This window comes from Mustela lutreola, chromosome 8 (assembly GCF_030435805.1).
Source record: "Mustela lutreola isolate mMusLut2 chromosome 8, mMusLut2.pri, whole genome shotgun sequence".
NCBI classification, from domain to species: domain Eukaryota; kingdom Metazoa; phylum Chordata; class Mammalia; order Carnivora; family Mustelidae; genus Mustela; species Mustela lutreola.
Window position 1 is genome coordinate 32,663,401 of NC_081297.1, and position 21,516 is coordinate 32,684,916.

The 21,516-nt window shown below is 38.3% G+C and overlaps 1 protein-coding gene across 17 annotated transcripts in view; it reads right to left on the reverse strand.

Annotated features, from left to right (window-relative positions):
* Nucleotides 1-21,516, reverse strand: part of PARD3 (par-3 family cell polarity regulator) — a 663,820-nt gene that overhangs the window by 17,835 nt on the left and 624,469 nt on the right. For all 17 annotated transcript variants that reach the window (XM_059184236.1, XM_059184243.1, XM_059184241.1 and 14 more), the window contains one exon: nt 2,707-2,827. In XM_059184236.1, coding sequence (XP_059040219.1) covers nt 2,707-2,827 — 121 coding nt within the window. The remainder of the gene's footprint in view (nt 1-2,706; nt 2,828-21,516) is intronic.

A 21,516-nucleotide genomic window follows, 5' to 3' on the forward strand; every position in this document is an offset into this window, starting at 1 on the left:
CATTTGCAATGACATGAATGGAGCTAGAGAGTATAATGTTAAGCAAAATAAATCAGAGAAAGATAAATACCATAAGATTTTGCTCATATGTGGAATTTAAGAAACAAAACAAATGAGCAAAGGAAAATAGAGAGAAACCAAGAAACAGACTCTCAACTACAGAGAACAAACTGATGGTTATCAGATGGGAGGTAAGTGAGGGGGATGGGTGAATAGGTGATAGGGATTAAGAAGTACACCTGTTGTGATGAGCACCTGGTGTTATATGAAACTGTTGAATCACTATATTGTACACCTGAAACTACCATTAACACTGTGTGAACTATACTGGAATTAAAATTAAAAACTTAATTTAAAAAAAAAAAAAAGAAAGAACCATGCTTTAGGAAACCTAGTAGAAAGAGACTGAGTCAATTATGCCAAACAATATAAATAGATTAACATAATTCAGTCATGCTGCTACCTGGGAATGACTCAATTTACTTGATCAACTAAAAAATAAATGTTTTAGAAAAACAATGCCATTAATAGTAATATTGTTGCAGGAACACAATTAGAAATTTTCCTAGATGTTAATATCTGCTGAACTTGTTTTATAACCTCCCAAAGTTAGTCTGGGCTTGATTTCACAATCAGGTCTTACTCTTGGATGTTGGTCTCATTTTGCCAATTGCCTGCTCTAAGGTTCCACCTTCCTCACTTGAACTGAGGTAGTACCACTTCTTCCATTTTTCCTTCTTCTATCTCAAAATTATCTTCCACAGACTCCAGTTTGACCCCTAAACCCCACAATCAAAACGTTTATAGGTTTCTGGCGTTGAGAAGAGTCTATCGAGGGTGTCAGATTTTAGGACCAAAAAGGACCTCAGAGATGACTGAAGGTCTAGAAAGGTGCTTCTCCAAGTTGAAGAGGCTCCAGAAGGACCCCACCAGGCCTTGTTAAAATATAGATTCCTGGGCAGCACCCAGAGAGGTTGAGATCCAGAAGGTCTGAGGCAGGGCCAGAGAATGTGCAATTATAACAAGTTTCAAAGTGACAGTTCAAAGTGCTGGTCTGTGGACCACACTCAGAGAAGCTCCCCTTCTGTCTGCTTTAACTTACGCACTCAGCTTTCTCTTAAATTTTCATTTTATAACAAAGGGTTTAATAACTGGCGCTCAACCATCTACTCTAACTCTCTTGGTTTACAACATCAGAAAAGAGGCCTGAGGAGCCAGATCGCCTGGCCAGTAGGCCTGTGCTCTGTCCTGATACTATCTTTCTTCAAACTCCTAATCTAGCTTTGAAGCCTCCGACTACATTTCTACCTTTATCTCTGCTTCCCTACAAAATAACCAACCTCTCAATTCTGGGTCAGCTGGGTACATACCCTTTCCCAAATAAAACAGGATTTTTTTTAAGCCCTTTAAACCACTTTAAGCCCTTTCTAACATTACTAGTCCTCCTAGTCCTACTTCCCCAAGTATCTAGTGTAATTAAAATTCCAGCACATTGAACTGAACTCATGAGCTTTTTGGACCTTAATCTCTCATCTACTTTAGGAACTCACATGGATGGGATACCTTTGACCGCAAATTATCCAGAACTGTCCCACCTCCAAGATCCTGGACTCTTAAAAAATATACCTTCTTGCCTGCAGCCCCCTATGCTTTCCAATCCGTAGACCACTGACCTTTCTCGCATCCTCCCAGGCAACTGGGGTAAAGCTTCCTTGAGCTGCACTTACCCAGCCTGGGCAATGTTCCACCAGCATCTTCCCAGGCCTCCAGAGTGCCTTCCCTGATTTTCTGTCATGTCTGTCTTGCCAATCCCCAACACTGAATTAATCCAAACATTGTTCTATTCCCAATCCTCTAAGCCCTGTTGGCTATGGGCACAGTACAATGTTGGCTAGACTTACTAATACTCTCAGCTAAAACCTCCTACCTCAAGCAGCTTGTATGTTCACCTCTCACAGATTCTCTCTCAAGTTTCCAAAGGGATTCCTCAAAATTCCTGTCATCTTGAACCTCTCCACCCCCCACCCCCAACCAAATCTCCCCCAGTATCTCCCATTCCCAGCAATCCCATCTTCTCCAAGGCAAAACATAAGAACAGAGAGCAAGTCTGGGGCTGGACTTAGGGGGATTAGCACAGCACTCTGTAGAATTTGGACTCTCTCTTCTGGGGCCTTGAGACGCCATTCAAAATTTTGCTTTAGAAAAATCACTGTGATGGCTGTGAGCAGGACACACTAGAACAGGGATATGGGCAGCTAAACCAGAGGGATTCCACAAATACACAAAGGGGATGAGGGAAAATAAAGAATCAAGAATTCCTAAATACTATACTTCTTGTATAGTAGATACACAATAGCCATGTGTTGAACTAATTTATTCTGGCTCTGATTCTGAGAATATATAGAAAAATATTTACTAAAGTTAAAAAAAAAAAGTGCATAGTTGAGAGCAAGAATCCCTTGGCTATGTCTTGTCATAAGGCAAATGCAACTGATTATGCAATGGACAGATGGTGCAATAAGATATAAAATGAAATTAGCAATGATGAAACCCAGATGGAAATGAGGAAAAGGTCAATATGTTAAAGGTCAAAGGAATTTGGCTCCATCTTGTCTTGTTTCATAAAGGACGAAGGTCAGAGCTCAGTGGTCTTTACTGCAGGCAAGTTGTCAGACTGTTCTCTGTGCCGCTGAACCGCACACTCACCCAGGGTTGCTCAAAGCTGTAGGTACGTCGCCGATCTTCTATGTCTTCATCCTGCTTCGCTTGCTGAAATTCTTGCCGTAGACGCTGTATCCGATCATGGTTGCTAGGAGTTGATCTGTTGCTAAAAGAGAGAAGGGGCAGCAATGAACACCCTTCAGAGATACAATCTGTGATATGCAGTTGCTAGGGGAAGAAAATGGCAGCCGGCTGTGGAATGACCCCGTTTAAGAGGCAGTGAGTTTATAAAACAGTATCTGGGCACTTAAAAGGCTTTCATTTTGTTCTTATGATTAAGACTTATTGAAGACTTACTTCAGATATTCCAGAGGGCAAGCAGTATTTTTAGACATTCCTGTTTTATGCAGTACTTTAAAAGCTTCATTTCCTTTCTGTAATCTGGCAAGGTGTTGGCAGCAACAATTTTTTGGAAAGGACATTGCATTAAGAGACCGAAATACCAGGGTCCCATCCTCGCCCCTCCCCCCGCTGCCTTCTCAGACTAAGGCACTTAATACCTCTGAGGTGTGGGGTTTTATATACATATGAATTGGACATGATAATCATTTCTGCTCTAAATATCCTAGTTGCAACAACCAAATAACAACCAAGTAACAACACAGACTCACGAACGTGCAGTATTATTTTCATAACGCCATCATATAAAGTTTCTGTTTAGGAGTTATCTATATACGAAAGGCAGGTCTCACAGCATAAAGGACAAGCATTTAAAAAATAACTTGGGGTGGCAGTTTGATTTCACCAGTTAGCTAATAATAATGATGCCTTCTTTTTTGATAGCATTAAATTTTAATTCTCACAAAAAGCTTTTAAGATAGGTACAGATGGTAGTATTTCTCTCTCTCTCACTACACACACACACACACACACACACACACACACACACACAAACATAGAAACTGACTTTCGTGACTTGTCTGCAGTCTCCCCATCAACAGGGAGGGGAGGCTGGAATTCAGATTCTTCTGGAGCCCAGTCCATCCCTGATTTTGCTGTGCCGTGTTATGTCCCTTAGTAAAACGTATATCAGACTCCAAAGCCCCTGCTTTATAAAATCATACAGATTTTAAAAACAGTCTTTGGCAAGAGTTGCAGAGATAGCCAAGTTAAAACAATCTTAAATCTCATGGCACTTTTGGTCTATGTTATCCCCTGAGGACGAAGTCATGTCCTATCAGGAGAGCTATTCAAGCACATTAGGTACATGCTGTCTCCCCAGTGACACATCGGACTCCTTGAGGGTGTGAATCAAGCCTTGTATTTATCAACTATACCCTCCAAGCTGCTCACAGAAAGGAGAGCTATAAGCTCCTAGAAGACGGGGTCTCTTCACTGAAAACATGTTACCCTGGTTACTCTGTATGATTCTGAGTTCCTCTAGCTGCACACCCGCCCTGGGTCATGTAATTTGTCAGAGGTAGCTTGGAAAGAGGAAGTCTGCCACAGTGGAGTACATAAAATTCTCTAATATATATCTTCATATGATTCCATGTGTTTTGAAAAATTCTAAAGGTTTAAGGATCTCAGATTGAAAATATTCATATATAGGACAATACGAACATCTTCCAAGAATATGGGACAGTCTTTCATCATTTAATCTACTGGGTAGATCCCTATCATCTTTTTGTTGCTATTAATTTTATTAGAGCTTCTGGAACATTCTGTCAATACTCCCAGTTTCATTATTTTTTCAGTCAATAAAACCCTGTGTTCCCTTCTTAATTCTGACAAATATTTTGAACAGATCGCCCTGAGAACATTAAAGGCTAATGGGTCTGTACAATGTGCTACTTGACAAGGCTTCAGCCCACGTCTGGATACTGCTTAAAACTTCCCCTCCATACTCTTGAGCTGAGCAGGTTGTTATTCCCACTGGTTTTCAAGAAACATATAAAGCATCTTATATTTTTGAACACATGCACTTTCAATAATGGCTTCCCAACATAGTACCCAATCCCTGCAACTCCTGCTCTCCATGTGAAGCTGTGATAATGCAGGCACAAAGATAGTTCCTGAGATAGGAAGTGAGCATTCGTTAATCTCACTGCTGTTTCTCCAACTGTGACTTTTTTGTTCCTGGAATACTTTCCATAGCTTTTAACATGGGGATCGTAGGAGGCTTGACTGACAAAATATTTTACAGGTCTGACTAGAAATATTTCCCTGTTATTTTCATGTAGCATAGACAGTTTTAACCCCATAATTATCAGGTTCATGAAGTCCAAACCACTGATGAAAACTGATCTCCTACTATTTGTGGTTAATTGAAAGTACAAATCTCCCAACACAGGAAGTTGACCCAGTGTCCTTAATTTTAAATTCTGGTGACCTCAATGTTTTTCACAGTAACAGCCAAGTTCTGGAAGTCACTTCTGCCCTTATTTCAAATCTCAGCAGCTGTTGAGACACTGCTTCACTTTCTTTTCCTTTGCTTCCTTTCCTCCTTTGCTCTAGAGAATGGCAACCCACTTGCCTAAGACTAGCAAAGCCGCATTAAGGATTGAAATTGAAAAACAGGCCGCAATGGTTTTCATGATTGATGATGACTTTCAAAGACTGGAAGACCATCAAGCATCCTTGGGGACAACAGTTGGCAGTCTGAAGGTGAAATCCTGGCTTCAAGAATGAATCCCTTGCAACTGCTTGCTCTGTTTCTCAGGCCAGTCTATAACGGGCCAATAATTCACATTTGGACTTCTAAAGTTCTTGGTTGGCTCTTCTGCCAAGAAAGCCAAAGGAAATTTTAAATATTCATTAGCATTAGTGGCTGAGGCCTACACATCCCAATCAACTTATATTTAGATTCATTGACAATTTAGGTTGCTCATTATTTTATGTGTGGGGGAATAACAAAGATGCCACAGGAGTTAGCAGATGGGTGAGAGAGACAATACAACTCTTAATGACGAGCTAGTAAATCATAACTTCTACAGAAACGAGGGATGAAGAGGACAATTACAGAGATGGTTTTTCTTTTCCTTCTTAAAAAAGATTTTATTTATTTATTTGCCAGAGAGAGAGAGAGAGAGAGAGCGCACAAGCAGGGGAGCAGCAGGCAGAGGGAGAAGCAGACTCCCCACTGATTAGGGAACCATAGATGGGACTTGATCCTGGAACTCTGGAATCATGACCTGAGGTGAAGGCAGACTCTTAACCGACTGAGCCACCCAGGCATACCAGAGATAGTTTTTTCATAAGAATTCCCACAGACACAAGACAATTTAAGTCTAACACCAACACAGCCTTCCCTTATACATTTTTTTTAGTCCAATTGGAACTTTCTTTTATACTTTTATGTGTGTGTATATATAAATTTTCAACTAAATGATGGTGGTTAATTATGGTTCAGTAATTATCTGGAAGTCTTTCTGACAGCACTAAAACAAGGATACATTGGCTCACCCACTATGGAGATTCCTAGTCTGGCATGAACAGTGTAACCCTTAATTATATGGAACTCAAATCTTTTCCATTCATAATTACATGGCCTTTGTACCCTCTCCTATCAGAGGAAGATCACACAGACTGCTAGGCTTTATAGCCTTCAGAATGGACCACTGCAACGTGCTTTGCAAAAGTAGCCAACTGTAGCAAAGATCTTATGTGCCTGTAAGCTCTGGAGTCTGTCCTGTACCTGAGCCCTGCAGGCACGCTATCCGACCCATGGCCTTAGGTCCAGAGAGTGAGAAAAGAAACATCAACAGGCGCTCTCTTGTGTCCATGAGAATCATGCAGGGCATTTGCTTAAAGATGCAGATTGACAAAGACTCACCTGGAGAGATTCTGAGTCAGTGAGTCGTGGGCGGGTCCTATGTATCTGTATGTATTCAAAAGCACTGCAGGTGCCATATGGACACCACTTAGGAAATAATTCAGCCTGTAAACGTCATAGTTGGGACAAATTCCCAGGCCCGTGGGGCAATTAACTAAGGACAGAAGGAAAGCCCATGGCCTTGGGAGCACCCACGTGGGTTCTGTGACAAATGGGAGTAATATGCTTAATCAGGAAAGGAAGTCCCTTAGTTGGTTTCAGTAGATTGTTGTCCTGAAGGGATGTGAGCCTAGCATTGCCTTCTATTTTCTTTTTCTTTACAGAGAAACCAGAACTATAGTTTTCTCCTCTATTCCCTGAATTTTAAATGCTGGCTTACTTTTTTTTTTTTTTTTTTTTTTTTGAGCTAAGGTGAGACAAAACAAAAAACCAAACCAAATAGGTCTGTGGGCAGCTAGCTTGCAACCTCTATTTTGTATTCTGCGGATGCTGCCTGTTTCATACGTTGCTTTTCTAGGCTATTTACTTCCACTGCACCAAGATAAGGCCAGTGATCTCCCAGTAACAGACCCAAGAAACAAAAATATTTTTTTAAAAAAAAAAGACAACTAGGCATTTCCATCTAGTCTTGCCTCTCCAAAGCTGTCTGCTCCTTCTGATCTAACGCTGGGTCTACTGCCCTGCAGGCTGGAGGTCTGACCTATCTTTTCAGACCAACATATGCTGAGAGAGAGGGGGTTGTGATGTGACTGATTAATTCTTTATGGACTAAAAATACCTTAACATTTGCATTTTTAATTATGCAAAAGAAATCTGGAAAGCTGGAACAGAGGGCACAGCTTTAAGATCCAGAATTCAATGGAAGGGATAACGACCACTCTGTTGTTGTTTTTTTTTTTTTTTTTTTTGAGCAAGAAGCACCACCTTGGAATACACTAGTTTTCCCACAGAAGGAAGGAAACCATGATATGGGATGGGGAAGACAGAAGGGAAAGAACGAACTGTGGCAGGCTTTCCATGGTGCCCAGAATGGAGAGGTGATTACCATGTCTAGCACAAGACAAGGGAGGAAGGTATATTCACTCGAATCTTTCTTTCTGTAATATCCTCTCCTTTCCTTCCATCTTCTGATTCTACCAGAAAATATTGTTTTACAGTGTTTATAACTTACATGTGCATGTGTTTCTCTTTCTTAAGATCATGACTTAATCACAATAATTAAATATTATAAATATATTATATAAATTTATATTTATATTTATTTTATATATTTATTTATATAATATATATTATATATAAATATATAATAAAAATAAATGATAATATATTTTCTATATTTATATTTTATAATATATAAATATATTTATATTCTGCAATATATATTAATATATACATATATTAATATATAATATATAATAATATTATATATATAATTATAATATTATATTTATATTCTGCAAGTCACGTTCCTGTGGCAGGGTAAACTGTTACATAAATACTTGTCATGGACAGACTTTAGAGTGGCAGTGGCCCCACAATCCCCCTTCCACATATTCACACCTTTGCACAACTCTCCGCTGCTGAGTATGGGCAGGGCCTGTGACTTGCTTCTATCAATGAAATGGAATAAAAGTCAAAAAATGGATATGATTACATTTGTGTGAGTATATAAGTATGCAGTGTCCATCTTGCAGGTCTGTATCTCTCTCTTCTGGCTTTGAAGAAGAAAGCAGCCCTGAATCCTACAGCTGCAGAGAACAGAATGCTGTCAACATCTCCGGGAGCAGGGAATCAAATGTTTCTTTCCCTAGTGGAGCCTCCCAGGGAGACCCCAGCCTGGCTGACTCTTTGATTGTACTTGGATGAGACCCTGAGCAGAGGATTCAGCTGAGCTGTTACTGGACCCCAGATCCACAGAAACTGATCGAAGAAGCTGTTAAGACTGTGCTGATTTGTTATACAGCAATAGCACTAATACCCTTTGATGTTGGCCTTGGCCATGTGTCTTGATTTTACCCACAGGATGTTCATGGATGTGATGCAAATAGGGGTTTGAAATGTGATTGCACAGTGGGTTTGTTTTCTTGTGCTCCATTGCAACAAAAGATAATAGACACTCTAAACCTCTTTCCTTTAAACACACACACCTACATATAGACACAAACACTTGCCACAACCACCACCACATCACGTTAGTGCTGGCAGAGTGGTGGGGGTGGAGGTGGGGGTGGGCTGGCCATAAATAGGTATTAAATGGAATAAAGTTGCCTAGAAGCACAAAGACCTAAGCCCTGCCCATGGCTGCAAACAAATATTGCCTGTTGGAAATGCTTGCTGGTTCAAAGAGCAGAATCAAGAGAGGAATGAATGAATGAATTTTACCACTGTTATTTATATGGTTAGTCACTCCAAAGTTCCAGTCTCTGAGAAAAATTACACAAAGTAAATACTATTGCAGAAGATGTCCCTGAAAGATGGTTACTGCCAGATCTTAACACAAGAAACCAATCAAATGAGCTTTCCTCTGAACACCAGTATATTGCCAAGAACACTCCATGGAAATCTACCCAATTGTTTAGGGTGACTCCTTCAATCAATTTCCTCATCATTGCACCCAACGTACCCCTCTGGTTCTGTGAGCTCTGAAAATCAGTCCTCATGAGACCAAATCCACCATGTGAGTGTTTTCTCAATGTGTGGTGAAAATAGACCTGCCAGCCAGGTCATTCAGTAAAATCTAACTCATGGGCTCACTCCCAGTTTCTCTTCCTGGCAGAGATGGGTGACCTGCCAGGTTGTGACATAACTCACAGATATTTGTGGTTAAAACTGGTTTTACTTAGTCTGGAACTTAACATGTGTCCTTCAAATCCCCAATTTACAAAAGAACAGGTACAATGTACAGAAATCAGTTGCTTTCTTTTACACTAACAATGAAAATATAGAAAGGGAAATTAGAGAATCAATTCCATTTACTATAGCACCAAGAACCATAAGATACCTGGGAATAAACCTAACCAAAGAGGTAAAGGATCTGTACTTGAGGAACTACAGAACACAAATGAAAGAAATTGAACAAGACACAAAAAGATGGAAAAACATTCCATGCTCATGGATCGGAAGAATAAACATTGTTAAAATGTCTATACTGCCTAGAAGCATCTATACTTTCAGAGCCATCCCAATCAAAATTTCACTGGCGTTATTCAAAGAGCTTGAACAAACAATCCTAAAATTTGGATGAAACCAGAAGAGACTCCAAATTCCTAAGGAAATGTTGAAAAAGAAAAAACTGGGGCCATCACATTGCCTGATTTCAAACTTTACTACAAAGCTGTGATCACAAAGACAGCATGGTACTGGCATAAAAACTGATACACAGACCGGTGGAACAGAGTAGAGAGCCCAGATATGGACCCCCAACTCTACGGTCAAATAATCTTTGGCAAAGCAGGAAAAAAAAATATGTAGTGGAAAAAAGACAGTCTTTTCAATAACTGGTGCTGGGAAAATTGGGACAGCTATGTGTGGAAGATTGAAACTTGACCATTTTCTTACACCATACAAAATGATAAACTCGAAAGGGATAAAAGACCTCAACATGAGTCAGGAATCTATCAAAATCCTAGAGGAAAACATAGGCAGTAGCCTCTTTGACATTGGCCACAGCAACTTCTTTCAAGATATGTCTCCAAAGGCAAAGGAAACAAAAGCGAAAATGAACTTCTGGGACTTCGTCAAGATCCAAAAGCTTCTGCACAGCAAAGGAAACAGTCAACAAAACAAAGAGGCAACCCACAGAATGGAGAAGATATTTGCAAATGACAGTACAGACTACAGACAAAGGGCTGATATCCAAGATCTATAAAGAACTCCTCAAACTTAACACATGCAAAACAGATTATCACATCAAAAAATGGGCAGAAGACATGAACAGACACTTCTCCAAAGAAGACATACAAATGGCTAATAGACACATGAAAAAATGTTCATCATCATTAGCCATCAGGGAGATTCAAATCAAAACCACATTGCGATATCACCTTACACCAATTAGAATGACCAAAATTAACAGGACAGGAAACAACAAGTGTTGGAGAGGATGCGGAGAAAGGGGAACCCTTTTACACTCTTGGTGGGAATGCAAGTTGGTGCAGTCACTTCAGAAAACAGTGTGGAGATTTCTTAAGTAATTAAAAATAGAGCTACCCTATAACCCTGCAATTGTACCACTGGGTATTTACCCCAAAGATACAGATGTAGTGAAAAGAAGGACCATCTGTCCCCAATGTTCATAGCACCAGTGGCCACAGTCGCCAAACTGTGGAAAGAGCCAAGATGCCCTTCAACAGACAAATGGATAAAGAAGATATAGTCCATATGTACAATGGAGTATTATGCCTCCAACAGAAAGAATGAATACCCAACTTTTGTATCAACATGGACGGGACTGGAAGAGATTATGCTGAGTGAAATAAGTCAAGCAGAGAGAGTCAATTATCATATGATTTCACTTACTTGTGAAGCATTAGGAATGACACAGAAGACATTGGGAGATGGAGAGGAGAAATGATTGGGTTAAGTCGGAGGGGTAGATAAACCATGAGAAACTGTGGACCCTGAGAAACAAACTGAGGGTTTTGGAGGGGCCTGGTGGGATGGGTTGGATGAGCCTGGTGGTGGGTATTATGGAGGGCATGTATTGCATGGAGCACTGGGTGTGGTGCATAAACAATGGATCTTGGAACACTGAAAAAAAAAAATTAAATTAAAAAAAGCACAGGTACACACAGTAAAGATTTTGTTAACCACATCAGCTTATACCCTTGGCCTTTCCATTTTTGCTCTACACTCCTCAGCCCCAGCAATTTACTTTTTGGCCTAAGTACAAAACTCTATTCCAAATGCTACTGGATTTTACACTTGCACTTGGCTTCCAATTACTGGAAATGTAAAAGGACATTATTCTTTTCCCAATTAAAAAAAAATCACAAAAGTTAATTTCCACATTCTATCTGAGATCTCAGATATGGCACTCCATGCTTGACGCATATTCCTATGACATATTTCTAGCATTCCCCGCTGGGGAAATGCTACACCCGAGGGGGGCTCTTGGAGTTCTGCTGACTGCCAACTTCTCCCCTTAAGGAACTCTTTCTTCTCCAGCCACCAGTGTTTCAAAGTCCAACCATCTCCCAGACTCTGGGATCTTGCCATCCAGCCTTCTGAAACACCATTATGACCTGCATCCCAGCACACTGACAAAGGCAAAGACCAGAGTAATTTAAAGCATCCAGGACACTGTTCATGACACTCAAAAGACCCTGTTTTCCTGAACTCCGGCTTTTCCGAACCTCGGTGCTGTCTGTAGATAACCCGCCCTTCACAGGAGGGCCACTTATTTCAGGGAAATGTGTTTCTTTTTTGACTTCCTTGGTAGTCGCCCACAAATGAAAAGACTAAAGATCTCGTACATTATGTAAACAACCCTTCTTGGGTACTATTACTTTTCAAGATATTTCATTAGAGTAAAACTAAAGCACCTTTCCCTTCCTTGTCCAATGACTACTTCTTCCTGCATCCCAGAGAAGGAAAAACTTTTAGTCCCTTCATTTGTACCAGTGGCAAGTCTAAAATTCAGTTATTTCATGGATGTCACTTAAAACAGACACTAGGACCAGAGAAGGTAAAAAAGTGACACCCAAGGAAACATATGTAGGGCAGACCTGTCACACAACTTTAGAAACAGGCAGCCAGCAATGACCACAAGCGTCTCAGATCATTAAGCAATGTCTTACTGTGATGTCACGCACCGATGTACAGAGTTGTAATCCTTTCAAAACAGACAGATTGTCAGCATGATAAAGTGGATACAAACAGGTTCTTGAACAGTGATGACTACAGTGTTGGGAGGAGGAAATGTCACTGAACTGAAAAGCGTTACCAACACAACTCCTAGGGGCCAGTGCCATCGAGAGACTGAAGGTATGTCTCATTATTCTCACCAAGCTGTTTCTCTACACTGAGCAGTAACTGCATAAACTCTTCCTGATCTTGTAATTGCCAGACAAATAGTTAGAATCTACAGATGTCAGAACTGAGTTCCTAATTGCTGTAAATTAGTGAGCAAACACAGGTTTCTCATTAAACCCATTACACCCCGTATGTTAAAACAGAGCCCTTGCATGTGTTTTCTTTCTTGGCACTCACAGCATTCGTGGAACAAACCTAGGAAGAGAGATGCAGAGTGGTATTGCTAGGGTGTGTGTGCGACAGGCTGATTCCTGGGTGAAAAACCTGGAAATGGCAATGCGTTTGTTGCCGAAATTTTAATGAGGAGTTACACTGTGCCTCCATCTTTGCTTTCTTAGGACAGAGTCAAGTGACGTCACGCCTCTTTGAAAGTTTTTGCTTCTCTTAGAGGAACCTGGAATGCTGCCTCCTGTGGCACTTGGATTTGCCTCCTGTTACCTGTGCAGGTGGAAATGCATACATTGCTAGATTAAATGGGAAGGGAGGAAGGAATGGACTGAAATGCTGTGGAAAAGCATATCTGAATTTTCATTGTAGGTAAGCACTAGTCTTCTGGCTCAGAAGACCATGGCTTTTTCTACTCTGGCTCTCTCTCTCAGGCTGGAAGATTTATGAGAAATGGGGGAAAGGCTGGGAGGGTTAAACCAAGAAATGTATCAATTACCAAACTACAAATAAAAATAGCTCCTTTGCACAAGCTTCATTAAGTTTTATCAGCAAGTATCTTGGGGTTTTACACTCAAACCACAGGTCATAAATTCATAGTAAATCCCCCATATGTTCACCAAACACCTGAATTCAATTTCTCTTCTGGTTGTGAAGTAGGAATATGGTGCTCCAATTAATTATGCATGCAAAGTTAGTTCCTAACATGGGGAACTTTTTTTTTTTTTTCCCAATGCTGAAGGGTATTTAGACATTATACATTCATACATAATATATATATTACACTATATAGGTATATTTATAACATTCGAAATTTAGGGATAGATCTTTTTTTAATCATCACAATTTTATACTGGTGAATAGGTATAAATTCTCTTTTCCTAGTTTGAACAGTGAAAAAGCAAAATTGGTATATACTTTGCTGTAATGTATAATTTTTCTATAGACAATCTCATACCTTTGTGAGATGTGACAATGATGTTAATATTTAAGGTTTTTACTTTGAATTACAGAAAAAGTCTAACGTGAGGCTAAATGGCTATATTTATATGTGTCTATATGTACATGTGAAATTAGCTACTTAGGAAATATCATGTCATTTTCAGTTTATTTTCACAGTTTTGCTCATCACTTGTAATATGAAAAGAATTATGAGAAACTTATGCAAATCCCAAAGGCACTCACTTTCCTCAGCTGATAAAATTCATTTTCAGATTTTTGACACCCATGATTTGTTGTCCATTTCACACCAATTTCAGTGTAATAAATCATAACAAATTAAAAACATACAGCTACGTTTTCTGGATTAAAAAGGTAGTCACCAAAGCTGTTATTACTGCATTTGCTTCTGATGTGATGAGTCACAGGGAGGGTCACCTCTCTCCATCAGAAAGACTGGGGACTAGATCTTACCCTGGGTCCCTGTGTGGTCATTCGGTAAAGGGCTATCATTTCATAAGCAGCAAAATCTCAGGAATGTACCCCTCACCCCATTTTATTACTATCATCACTCTTCCTTATTAGCCTGTCACTGGTCTCAGGCAGGAGTGAGAAAAATTTAGCTTTACTTTTTCGAGGAGAATTCGTCCAGCTACAAAGAAAACACACGTGCATGGACATACATAATTTCAGGACCCAACAATAAATACACGAGAAAAGACATTCTATTATGAGCCTGAGGTCGTTTTTCCTGACTAGTAAATTTCACAGAAATAATCCAAGTTGTTTTCTCCCCAGAAAGATTGCTAAATCTATTGCAGTCACACCTCTGATGAGGCATTTACTTAAAACTTAGCACAAAGTAACATTATTTAGCAAGCTTTAAAGGACCATCAATGAAAAATGATTGATCAAAGTGTTCACTTCAGAAATCATGTTCTCATAAAACTTTCCAACAAGTGAGCTTTGACTGTTGTGAGATGGAGTGTTGGAGCTTAAGACCCCAGAGAAGGTGAGAGAAGCCAGAATGAACCTCCCCAGGCCCTTAGAGGAAAATGGGCAAGGGGGCAGGGGGAGAGAAGCAGTGTGTCTCAAGTCTTCCTCACTCCCAAGTTGACTACTCTGGGGCTTTAAACAAATAAATGATGGGAGAGAAAATGTTTTCCAGGCATATCTATGAATTTAAACTCATTCTTGAAAATACAATGTTACTGCCTCTAAGAAACCATATATGACATTTCTCTTTCCACGATGCAAGACGCAGTTATAATTTGGATATAATGCCCCAAGTGCACTTTCTTTTCATAGACTGTATGATTTTCATAAATCGTCTAATAAATGGCAAGGACATAGAAGGTATTCTATTAGGTTAGAGAGCTGAAGAAAGTTTATGGATCAGGCTCTTCATTTAATAAAACCACTGGGGATATGAAGGTTAGCCAGTTGTGACCCACAGTTAAAGTCGGTGCTTCAAACTAAAATATACGTTTCAGTGTCTGAAAAAAGAGCAAAGGAATTCGGGAGCACAGGTGAAAATTCTAGAGAGTGAAAAGAAGAGTGAAAATCAGGAGTACATTATGAAAATTTGAAATAAGAAAGCAATGGAAATTAAATTACAAAACCTGATGGGTTTTGATGACAAAATAAAACGATTATCATGTTCCTTTTCATATTAGAGAGGTTTTATCATACAAGCATAGAAACTAATTATAGAACCATTATTTTAATTCTTTAATCATGAAATGATTACATAGAATTCAAGACTAACATTCTTTTTGTTTTTTTGTATTCTTTGTCCTTAATGACAGCATAATTGCAAAATACTATACGAACCTAAGCTATTTTTTTTTCCTAAGATAAAAATTCCAGTGCAATACGCTGTTTAATGCTCATGTCAATTCCCAATTATGGATAAATTCTATATGGCTTTCCTGGAATGATTTAAAATGGAAAATAATGTAACAGGAGATACACGGCCTGTGATTCCATGACTGGCTAACTGAAAGGTTTCTGAGAACTAGAATAAAAGCAGAAACATATTTATTAGTCTTCTAAGAAAACAGAACACTGGATGTGCCCAAATGAAGAACTTGCACATATTACTTTATAAACATTTTAAATATCATTGGAATACTTCTGTTGACAGGTAGTTTTTTTAATGTCTATTTATGTCTTAATTAACTTCATAATTATTAGCTAATAATTTTTTAGGCTTTCCTTTAATTTACAATCTGGCCATGTCCCAACTTATAAATAATTTATCTGGATAAAGGAAATAAATGAGATAGAAACATTGATCAGTTTAACTTCTCCTTTCACGTTCAATTAAATTATTAGAAACAAAAAATGTGACCATATTGGTTTGGAATTATTGATAGATTTTGAAAATGGTCTGCATCATTTTTTTGTAAATTACTTTTTCAAAGCAACACTTGCATGTGTAGGTTTGATATTTTTAACTGCTAACTAAAAGTCTTAAAGTATCTTCTACTTCATTGCCTCGTGTCCCTCTGACTACCCAATCCCAAGCTAAATACTTCTAAGGCTTTTCACTGTTTTCTACAACATTTCTTTTTAATTCAACCTCAGATAGCAGAATGGATCAATCACAATTCCTGGTTTGTGATAGACTCTTGTTGATGATTCTCAGCTCACTTTCTTCCATATAATTAATGATTTTTAATACTATACTCAATATAACTAAAAGTAAATTATCAATAAGATTTATTACACAAAACAAAAGCTAGAGATTTAACAATAATCCCTATCTACCCGAAATACCTCTGGCATTTCACTACATTTTTCTGAATAATTTTAAACATTATTTGTTGATTTCCTGTGAAGGTAGAAGCAGCACTAACTCTCTTGTACACGGCAATCCCATTCTTCACTCCCTGTTTTCATGTCCCACGTCCTCTCGATGCAGTTCTAGCAGAACTTTTAAATGCTTTTTTTAGTATTTATATTACGTATATAAATATTGTTCATTACTAATTCTAATGGAGCACTGTGATTACATTTCCTTTTTTCTATGACATTCTTGGTTTTTCTTTGGCTTAGTGTTCTTAGAGCCTGTCTCTAATTTTTTCCACCCTCTGTAGTCTTTTTATTTTTTTAAGATTTATTTTTTAGAGGATTTTTAGGTTCAGAGCAAAACTGAGAGGAGGGTACAGAGATTTCCCACAGACCTCCTGCCCCACACGTGTGTAGCCTCCCCCGTTATGAACATCTCCCACCAGAGTGGTATACAGGTCACAACTCAAGAACCTATCTTGTCACATTATTAGCCGAAGTCCATAGTTCACATTAGGGTCTGCTCGTGGGGTTGTAAATTCTATGGGTTTGAGCAAATGTATAATGACATTTATTTATTATTATAGCATCATACAGAGTATACTTTTTGCCCTAAAGTCCTCTGTGCTCTACCTGTTCATCTATCCCTCTTCCACCTTTCCTGGCAGCTACTCATCTTTTAACTGTCTCCATAGTCTGCCTTTTCCAGAATGTCAAAGAGTTGGAATCACATAGTATGTAACCTTTTCAGATTAGTTCCTTTCACTTAATAATAATATGCTTTAAGTTTCCCCAGCTTGATAACTCATTTCTTTTTAGCTCTAAATTCCATCCCACTGTCTGGATGTCAGTTTCTATCCATTCATCTACTGAAGGAAATTTTTATTGCTTCCAAATTTTGGCAGATACAAATAAGACTACTATAAACATTCATGCGCAGGTTTTTGTGTGGACATAAATTTTTAGTTCTTTTGGGTAAATACCAAGGAGCACAATTACTGGATTTGTAAGGTATGTTTAGTTTTTGTAAGAAATTTCCACACCTTGGTCTTCCAAAGTTCTGGTACCACTCTTGCACTCCCACAAGCAATGACTGAGTTCCTGTGGCTCCACATCCTTACCAGCATTTGGTGTTGTCAGATTTTGGCCATTCTCATAGATATGTAATGGTATTTCACTGGTGTTTTAATTTGCATTTCCCTGATGACATGTGATGTGAAACACCTCTTCACATCCTTATCTGCTGTTTGCGGATTGTCTCTGGAGAGGTGATTGTTCAAGTCTTGAAGCCCTTGATCCTTTTTTGAAATGGGTTGTTGAGGGGCACCTGGGCAGCTCTGTCATTTAGGCATCTGCCTCTTGGCTTCAGTTCAGGTCATGATCTCAGGGATATGAGATCAAGCCCCATATTGACTCCATGCTCAGCAGAATCTGCTTGAGCCTGTTTCCCCCTCCCACACTCTCTCCCTCTCCTCCTCCCCCCACTTACACTGTCTCTCTAAAATAAATACATAAAATTTTAAAAAAATAAAATTCAGCAGTTGGCTTTCTTATGGTTGAGTTTTAAGAGTTCTCTGTATATTTGGGATAACAGTCTTTTATCAGATAGGTCTTTTGCAAATATCTTCTCCCTCTTTATAGCCTTAGACACATTTTCCCATGATCCAACCTATCATAGCCTATCAATTCTGGGTTTTTTCTTGGAGCCCTCCAAATCAAGTGTTCTTGCCACATGCTCCAGGCTGCACTGGGCTCTCCAGGTTTCTGCATAGTGGCAGTCCTGGCACCTCCCTTCATCATCATCCTGGGATTTTTTTTTAGAGTACATCATGTAGCTTCCTAAAAGGGGAAGTATTAGAAGTAAAAAAGAAAAAGAAATAAAACAAGAACTTGTATCTTTACATGCTTAAACCATCACCACTTATTGGCAGTTTGGTTAGGGATGGAACCACAGGTTAGGAAACACGACTCTTCAATATCTGAAGGTATGGCTCCATGTTCTTCTGGCTTCCAGTGTTGCTGTTGAGAATTCTAACATTCTGATTCCCAGCTCTCTACTGTATATTTTCTTTAAAGGATCATCTATTTGTTTCTGTTATTCTGAAACTTCACAATCCTGTTTCCTTTTAAATTTGAGTTTTGGGGGCACTAGTTAATTCTTCAGTTTAGGATCTTAAGTTCTCTGGAAAAATTTCTTGTGTTATTTTTCTAATAATCTCTCTGTTCATTACCTCTGTTCGCTCTTTCTAGAAAACATATTAATTATATGATGGACCTTCCAGAATGAACTTCTGCTTTTTTTCCTCTCTCTCTTTCCCACTATATTGATCTTTACCTTATGTTTCATGTTTCCTGGCAAGCTTTAGAATTATTTGTATACTATTCTTTTATATTATGTATGTTTTATGCACATAAATTACTTTTTAGAATATTTATATATTTACACATGCTATATGTTTATATATGTTAATATATGTAAATATATGTGAATATCTATGTGTGTGTATATATACTTTAAAAAATATTTCCATATATATTGACTCAGAGACTAAACTTTTAAAGCATTCAATCTGTAACCTACCAAGTTCCAAATACAAGCAAATCTTATTTTTATGACTTAGCCAAGTCTTCCAAACCTTTCTTCCACAAACACACGTTCTGGCATTATACTACAAATGACTTTTTCTTTGACATGTAATGAAATTCACAGTTTGGGTTTAGATGTTTATTACGCAAGTTTACTCCCACTGCTCAAAATGGTAATTACAATCTATAATTTTTAACTCTCTGTTTCAATATTTGCTGGTGTCTACTCTTAATTCTCCTGCCAAATAGTGACCAGCTCCCACTTGGATCTCTTAAAATTATCCCATTGGTGTTCATGGTAGAATGTTTCATGACTTTTCCCACAGTGCAGTCCGAACCTTAGCCACAGAAGCATGCTTTGAGAATACAGTCTAAGACTCAGCACACCCCACCACACACAAAGCTGATGCCATTTTCTAAGAGATTTGGTTCTGTAGCTAGTACATGTGAATTTATGTAAGCAAATGAAACCTGGTATAAAATCCTGAATAATCACAGTCTTTGAAGAATCAATTGCTACTCAGACTAAATAAGAGTTTACAAAAGTCCTTTTTGTATGTTTGTTACAATCCCCGAGTTTGAAAATCTTTCTAGAAAGCACTAAAGTCTCTTCCATCTAGGAAAGAAGGAATAATGGATATCATTTGAGTTTCTTAAAAAGCTTTAAGATTCTCATGAACTTTAGTTCTCATTACTGAATATCTGAGTAGGAAAAAGAAGTACTTGAGCTGAACCTTATTCCATCAACTACGGGATAATACCCAAAAGCCCTTTTGCTTTCTCATTGATGTTTTTGGACAAATTCCCAATAGCAGTACTTTCGTAGGCATCTACCTCTTTCTTCTAAAACTAAACTTTTGCAAACATTGGCTAATTGTAGGTTTGCTTGGTTGATTTCTAGATAACTGAGACTTCACTGTATCATTTTACTTACACGTGACTTTAAAATTGTACTGTAGCTGAAACAAATGAGAAAATCCTTACTTATTTTGTGGCATAGGATTCCTAGAAGAGGTTTCCTTTTCTTGTTTGACTTTTTCTCTATTTCAGGCATTTGTGAATTTCGAAAGAAAAAAATCAATAATACTGACTTCCAGACACAAAGTGTTTAAAATGTGGATAAGAAACTTTTTGACCTTTATAAGTTGATTCGTGTAGTCAAATTTTCACTTCTGACAAAAATGTTGTTCAAAGACTTTTTAGAAGTCTTTTTATGACTTTTTAAAAAATTTAATTTTTTCAAGTATAATTAACCTGCCATGTTATATTAGTTTCAGGTGTTCAATATAAAAGGCTTCAAATTTAATGCTTTCTCTTTTTAAATTTAATTTTTAAGGTTGTGTGTTAATTCAAGTTATTTAATAAGTAATCCAACATCACCCGGTGCTTTCATAACAAGTGCCCTCCTAATGCCCCTCCTCTAGTTCACCCATCCTCCCATCCCCTCCCCTCTGGTAACCATCAGTTTGTTCTCTATAGTGAAGACTGTTTCTTGGTTTGCCTCTCTCTTTTTTTTCCTTTGCTCATTTGTTTTGTTTCTTAAATTCCACATCCGAGTAAAATCATATGGTATTTGTCTTTCTCTGACTTATTTCTCTTAGCATAGTACACTTTAGCTTTGTCCATGTTATTGCAAATGGCAAGATTTCATTCTTTTTTATGGCCAAATAATATTCCTTACACACACACGCGCGCGCGCACACACACACACACATATTATATATTGTATCACATATATATATATATAACATATATATATATATATATATATATACATACATATATATAATCTCACACATCTTCTTTATCCATTCATCTATTGATGGACACTGGACTGCTTCCGTAATCTGGCTACTATAAATGACAACTGCTATAAATGTCAGGGGGCTTGTATCTGTCTGAATTAGTGTTTTTGTATTCTTTGGGTAAATACCTCGTACTGTGATTCCTGGATCATAGGGCAGCTCTATGTTTAACTTTTTGAGGAGCTTCCATACTGTTCTCTGGAGTGGCTGCACCGGTTTTCATTCCCACCAACAGTACGAGAGGGCTCCTCTTTTATCACATCCTCTGCAACACCTGTTGTTTCTTGTGTTGTTCATTTTAGCCATTCTGACAGGTGTGAGATGATAGCTCATTGTAGTTTTGATCTGCATTTCCCTGATGATGAATGATGATGAACATCTGGCTATTTGGATGTCTTCTTTAGAGAAATGTCTGTTCATGTCTTCTGCCCATATTTTAATTGGATTATTCACATTTTGGGTGTTGAATTTTGTAAGTTCTTTATATATTTTGGGTGCTAACCTTTATCACATATGTCACTTACAAATACCTTCTCCCATTCCATAGACTGCCTTTTAGTTCTGTTGATTGTTTCCTTCACTGTAAAGCTTTTTATTTTGATGTAGTCCCAATAGTTTATTTTTGCTTCCATCTTCCTTTAGCTCAGGAAACCTATCTAGAACAAAGGTGCTACAGCCAATGTCAGAGAAATTACTGTC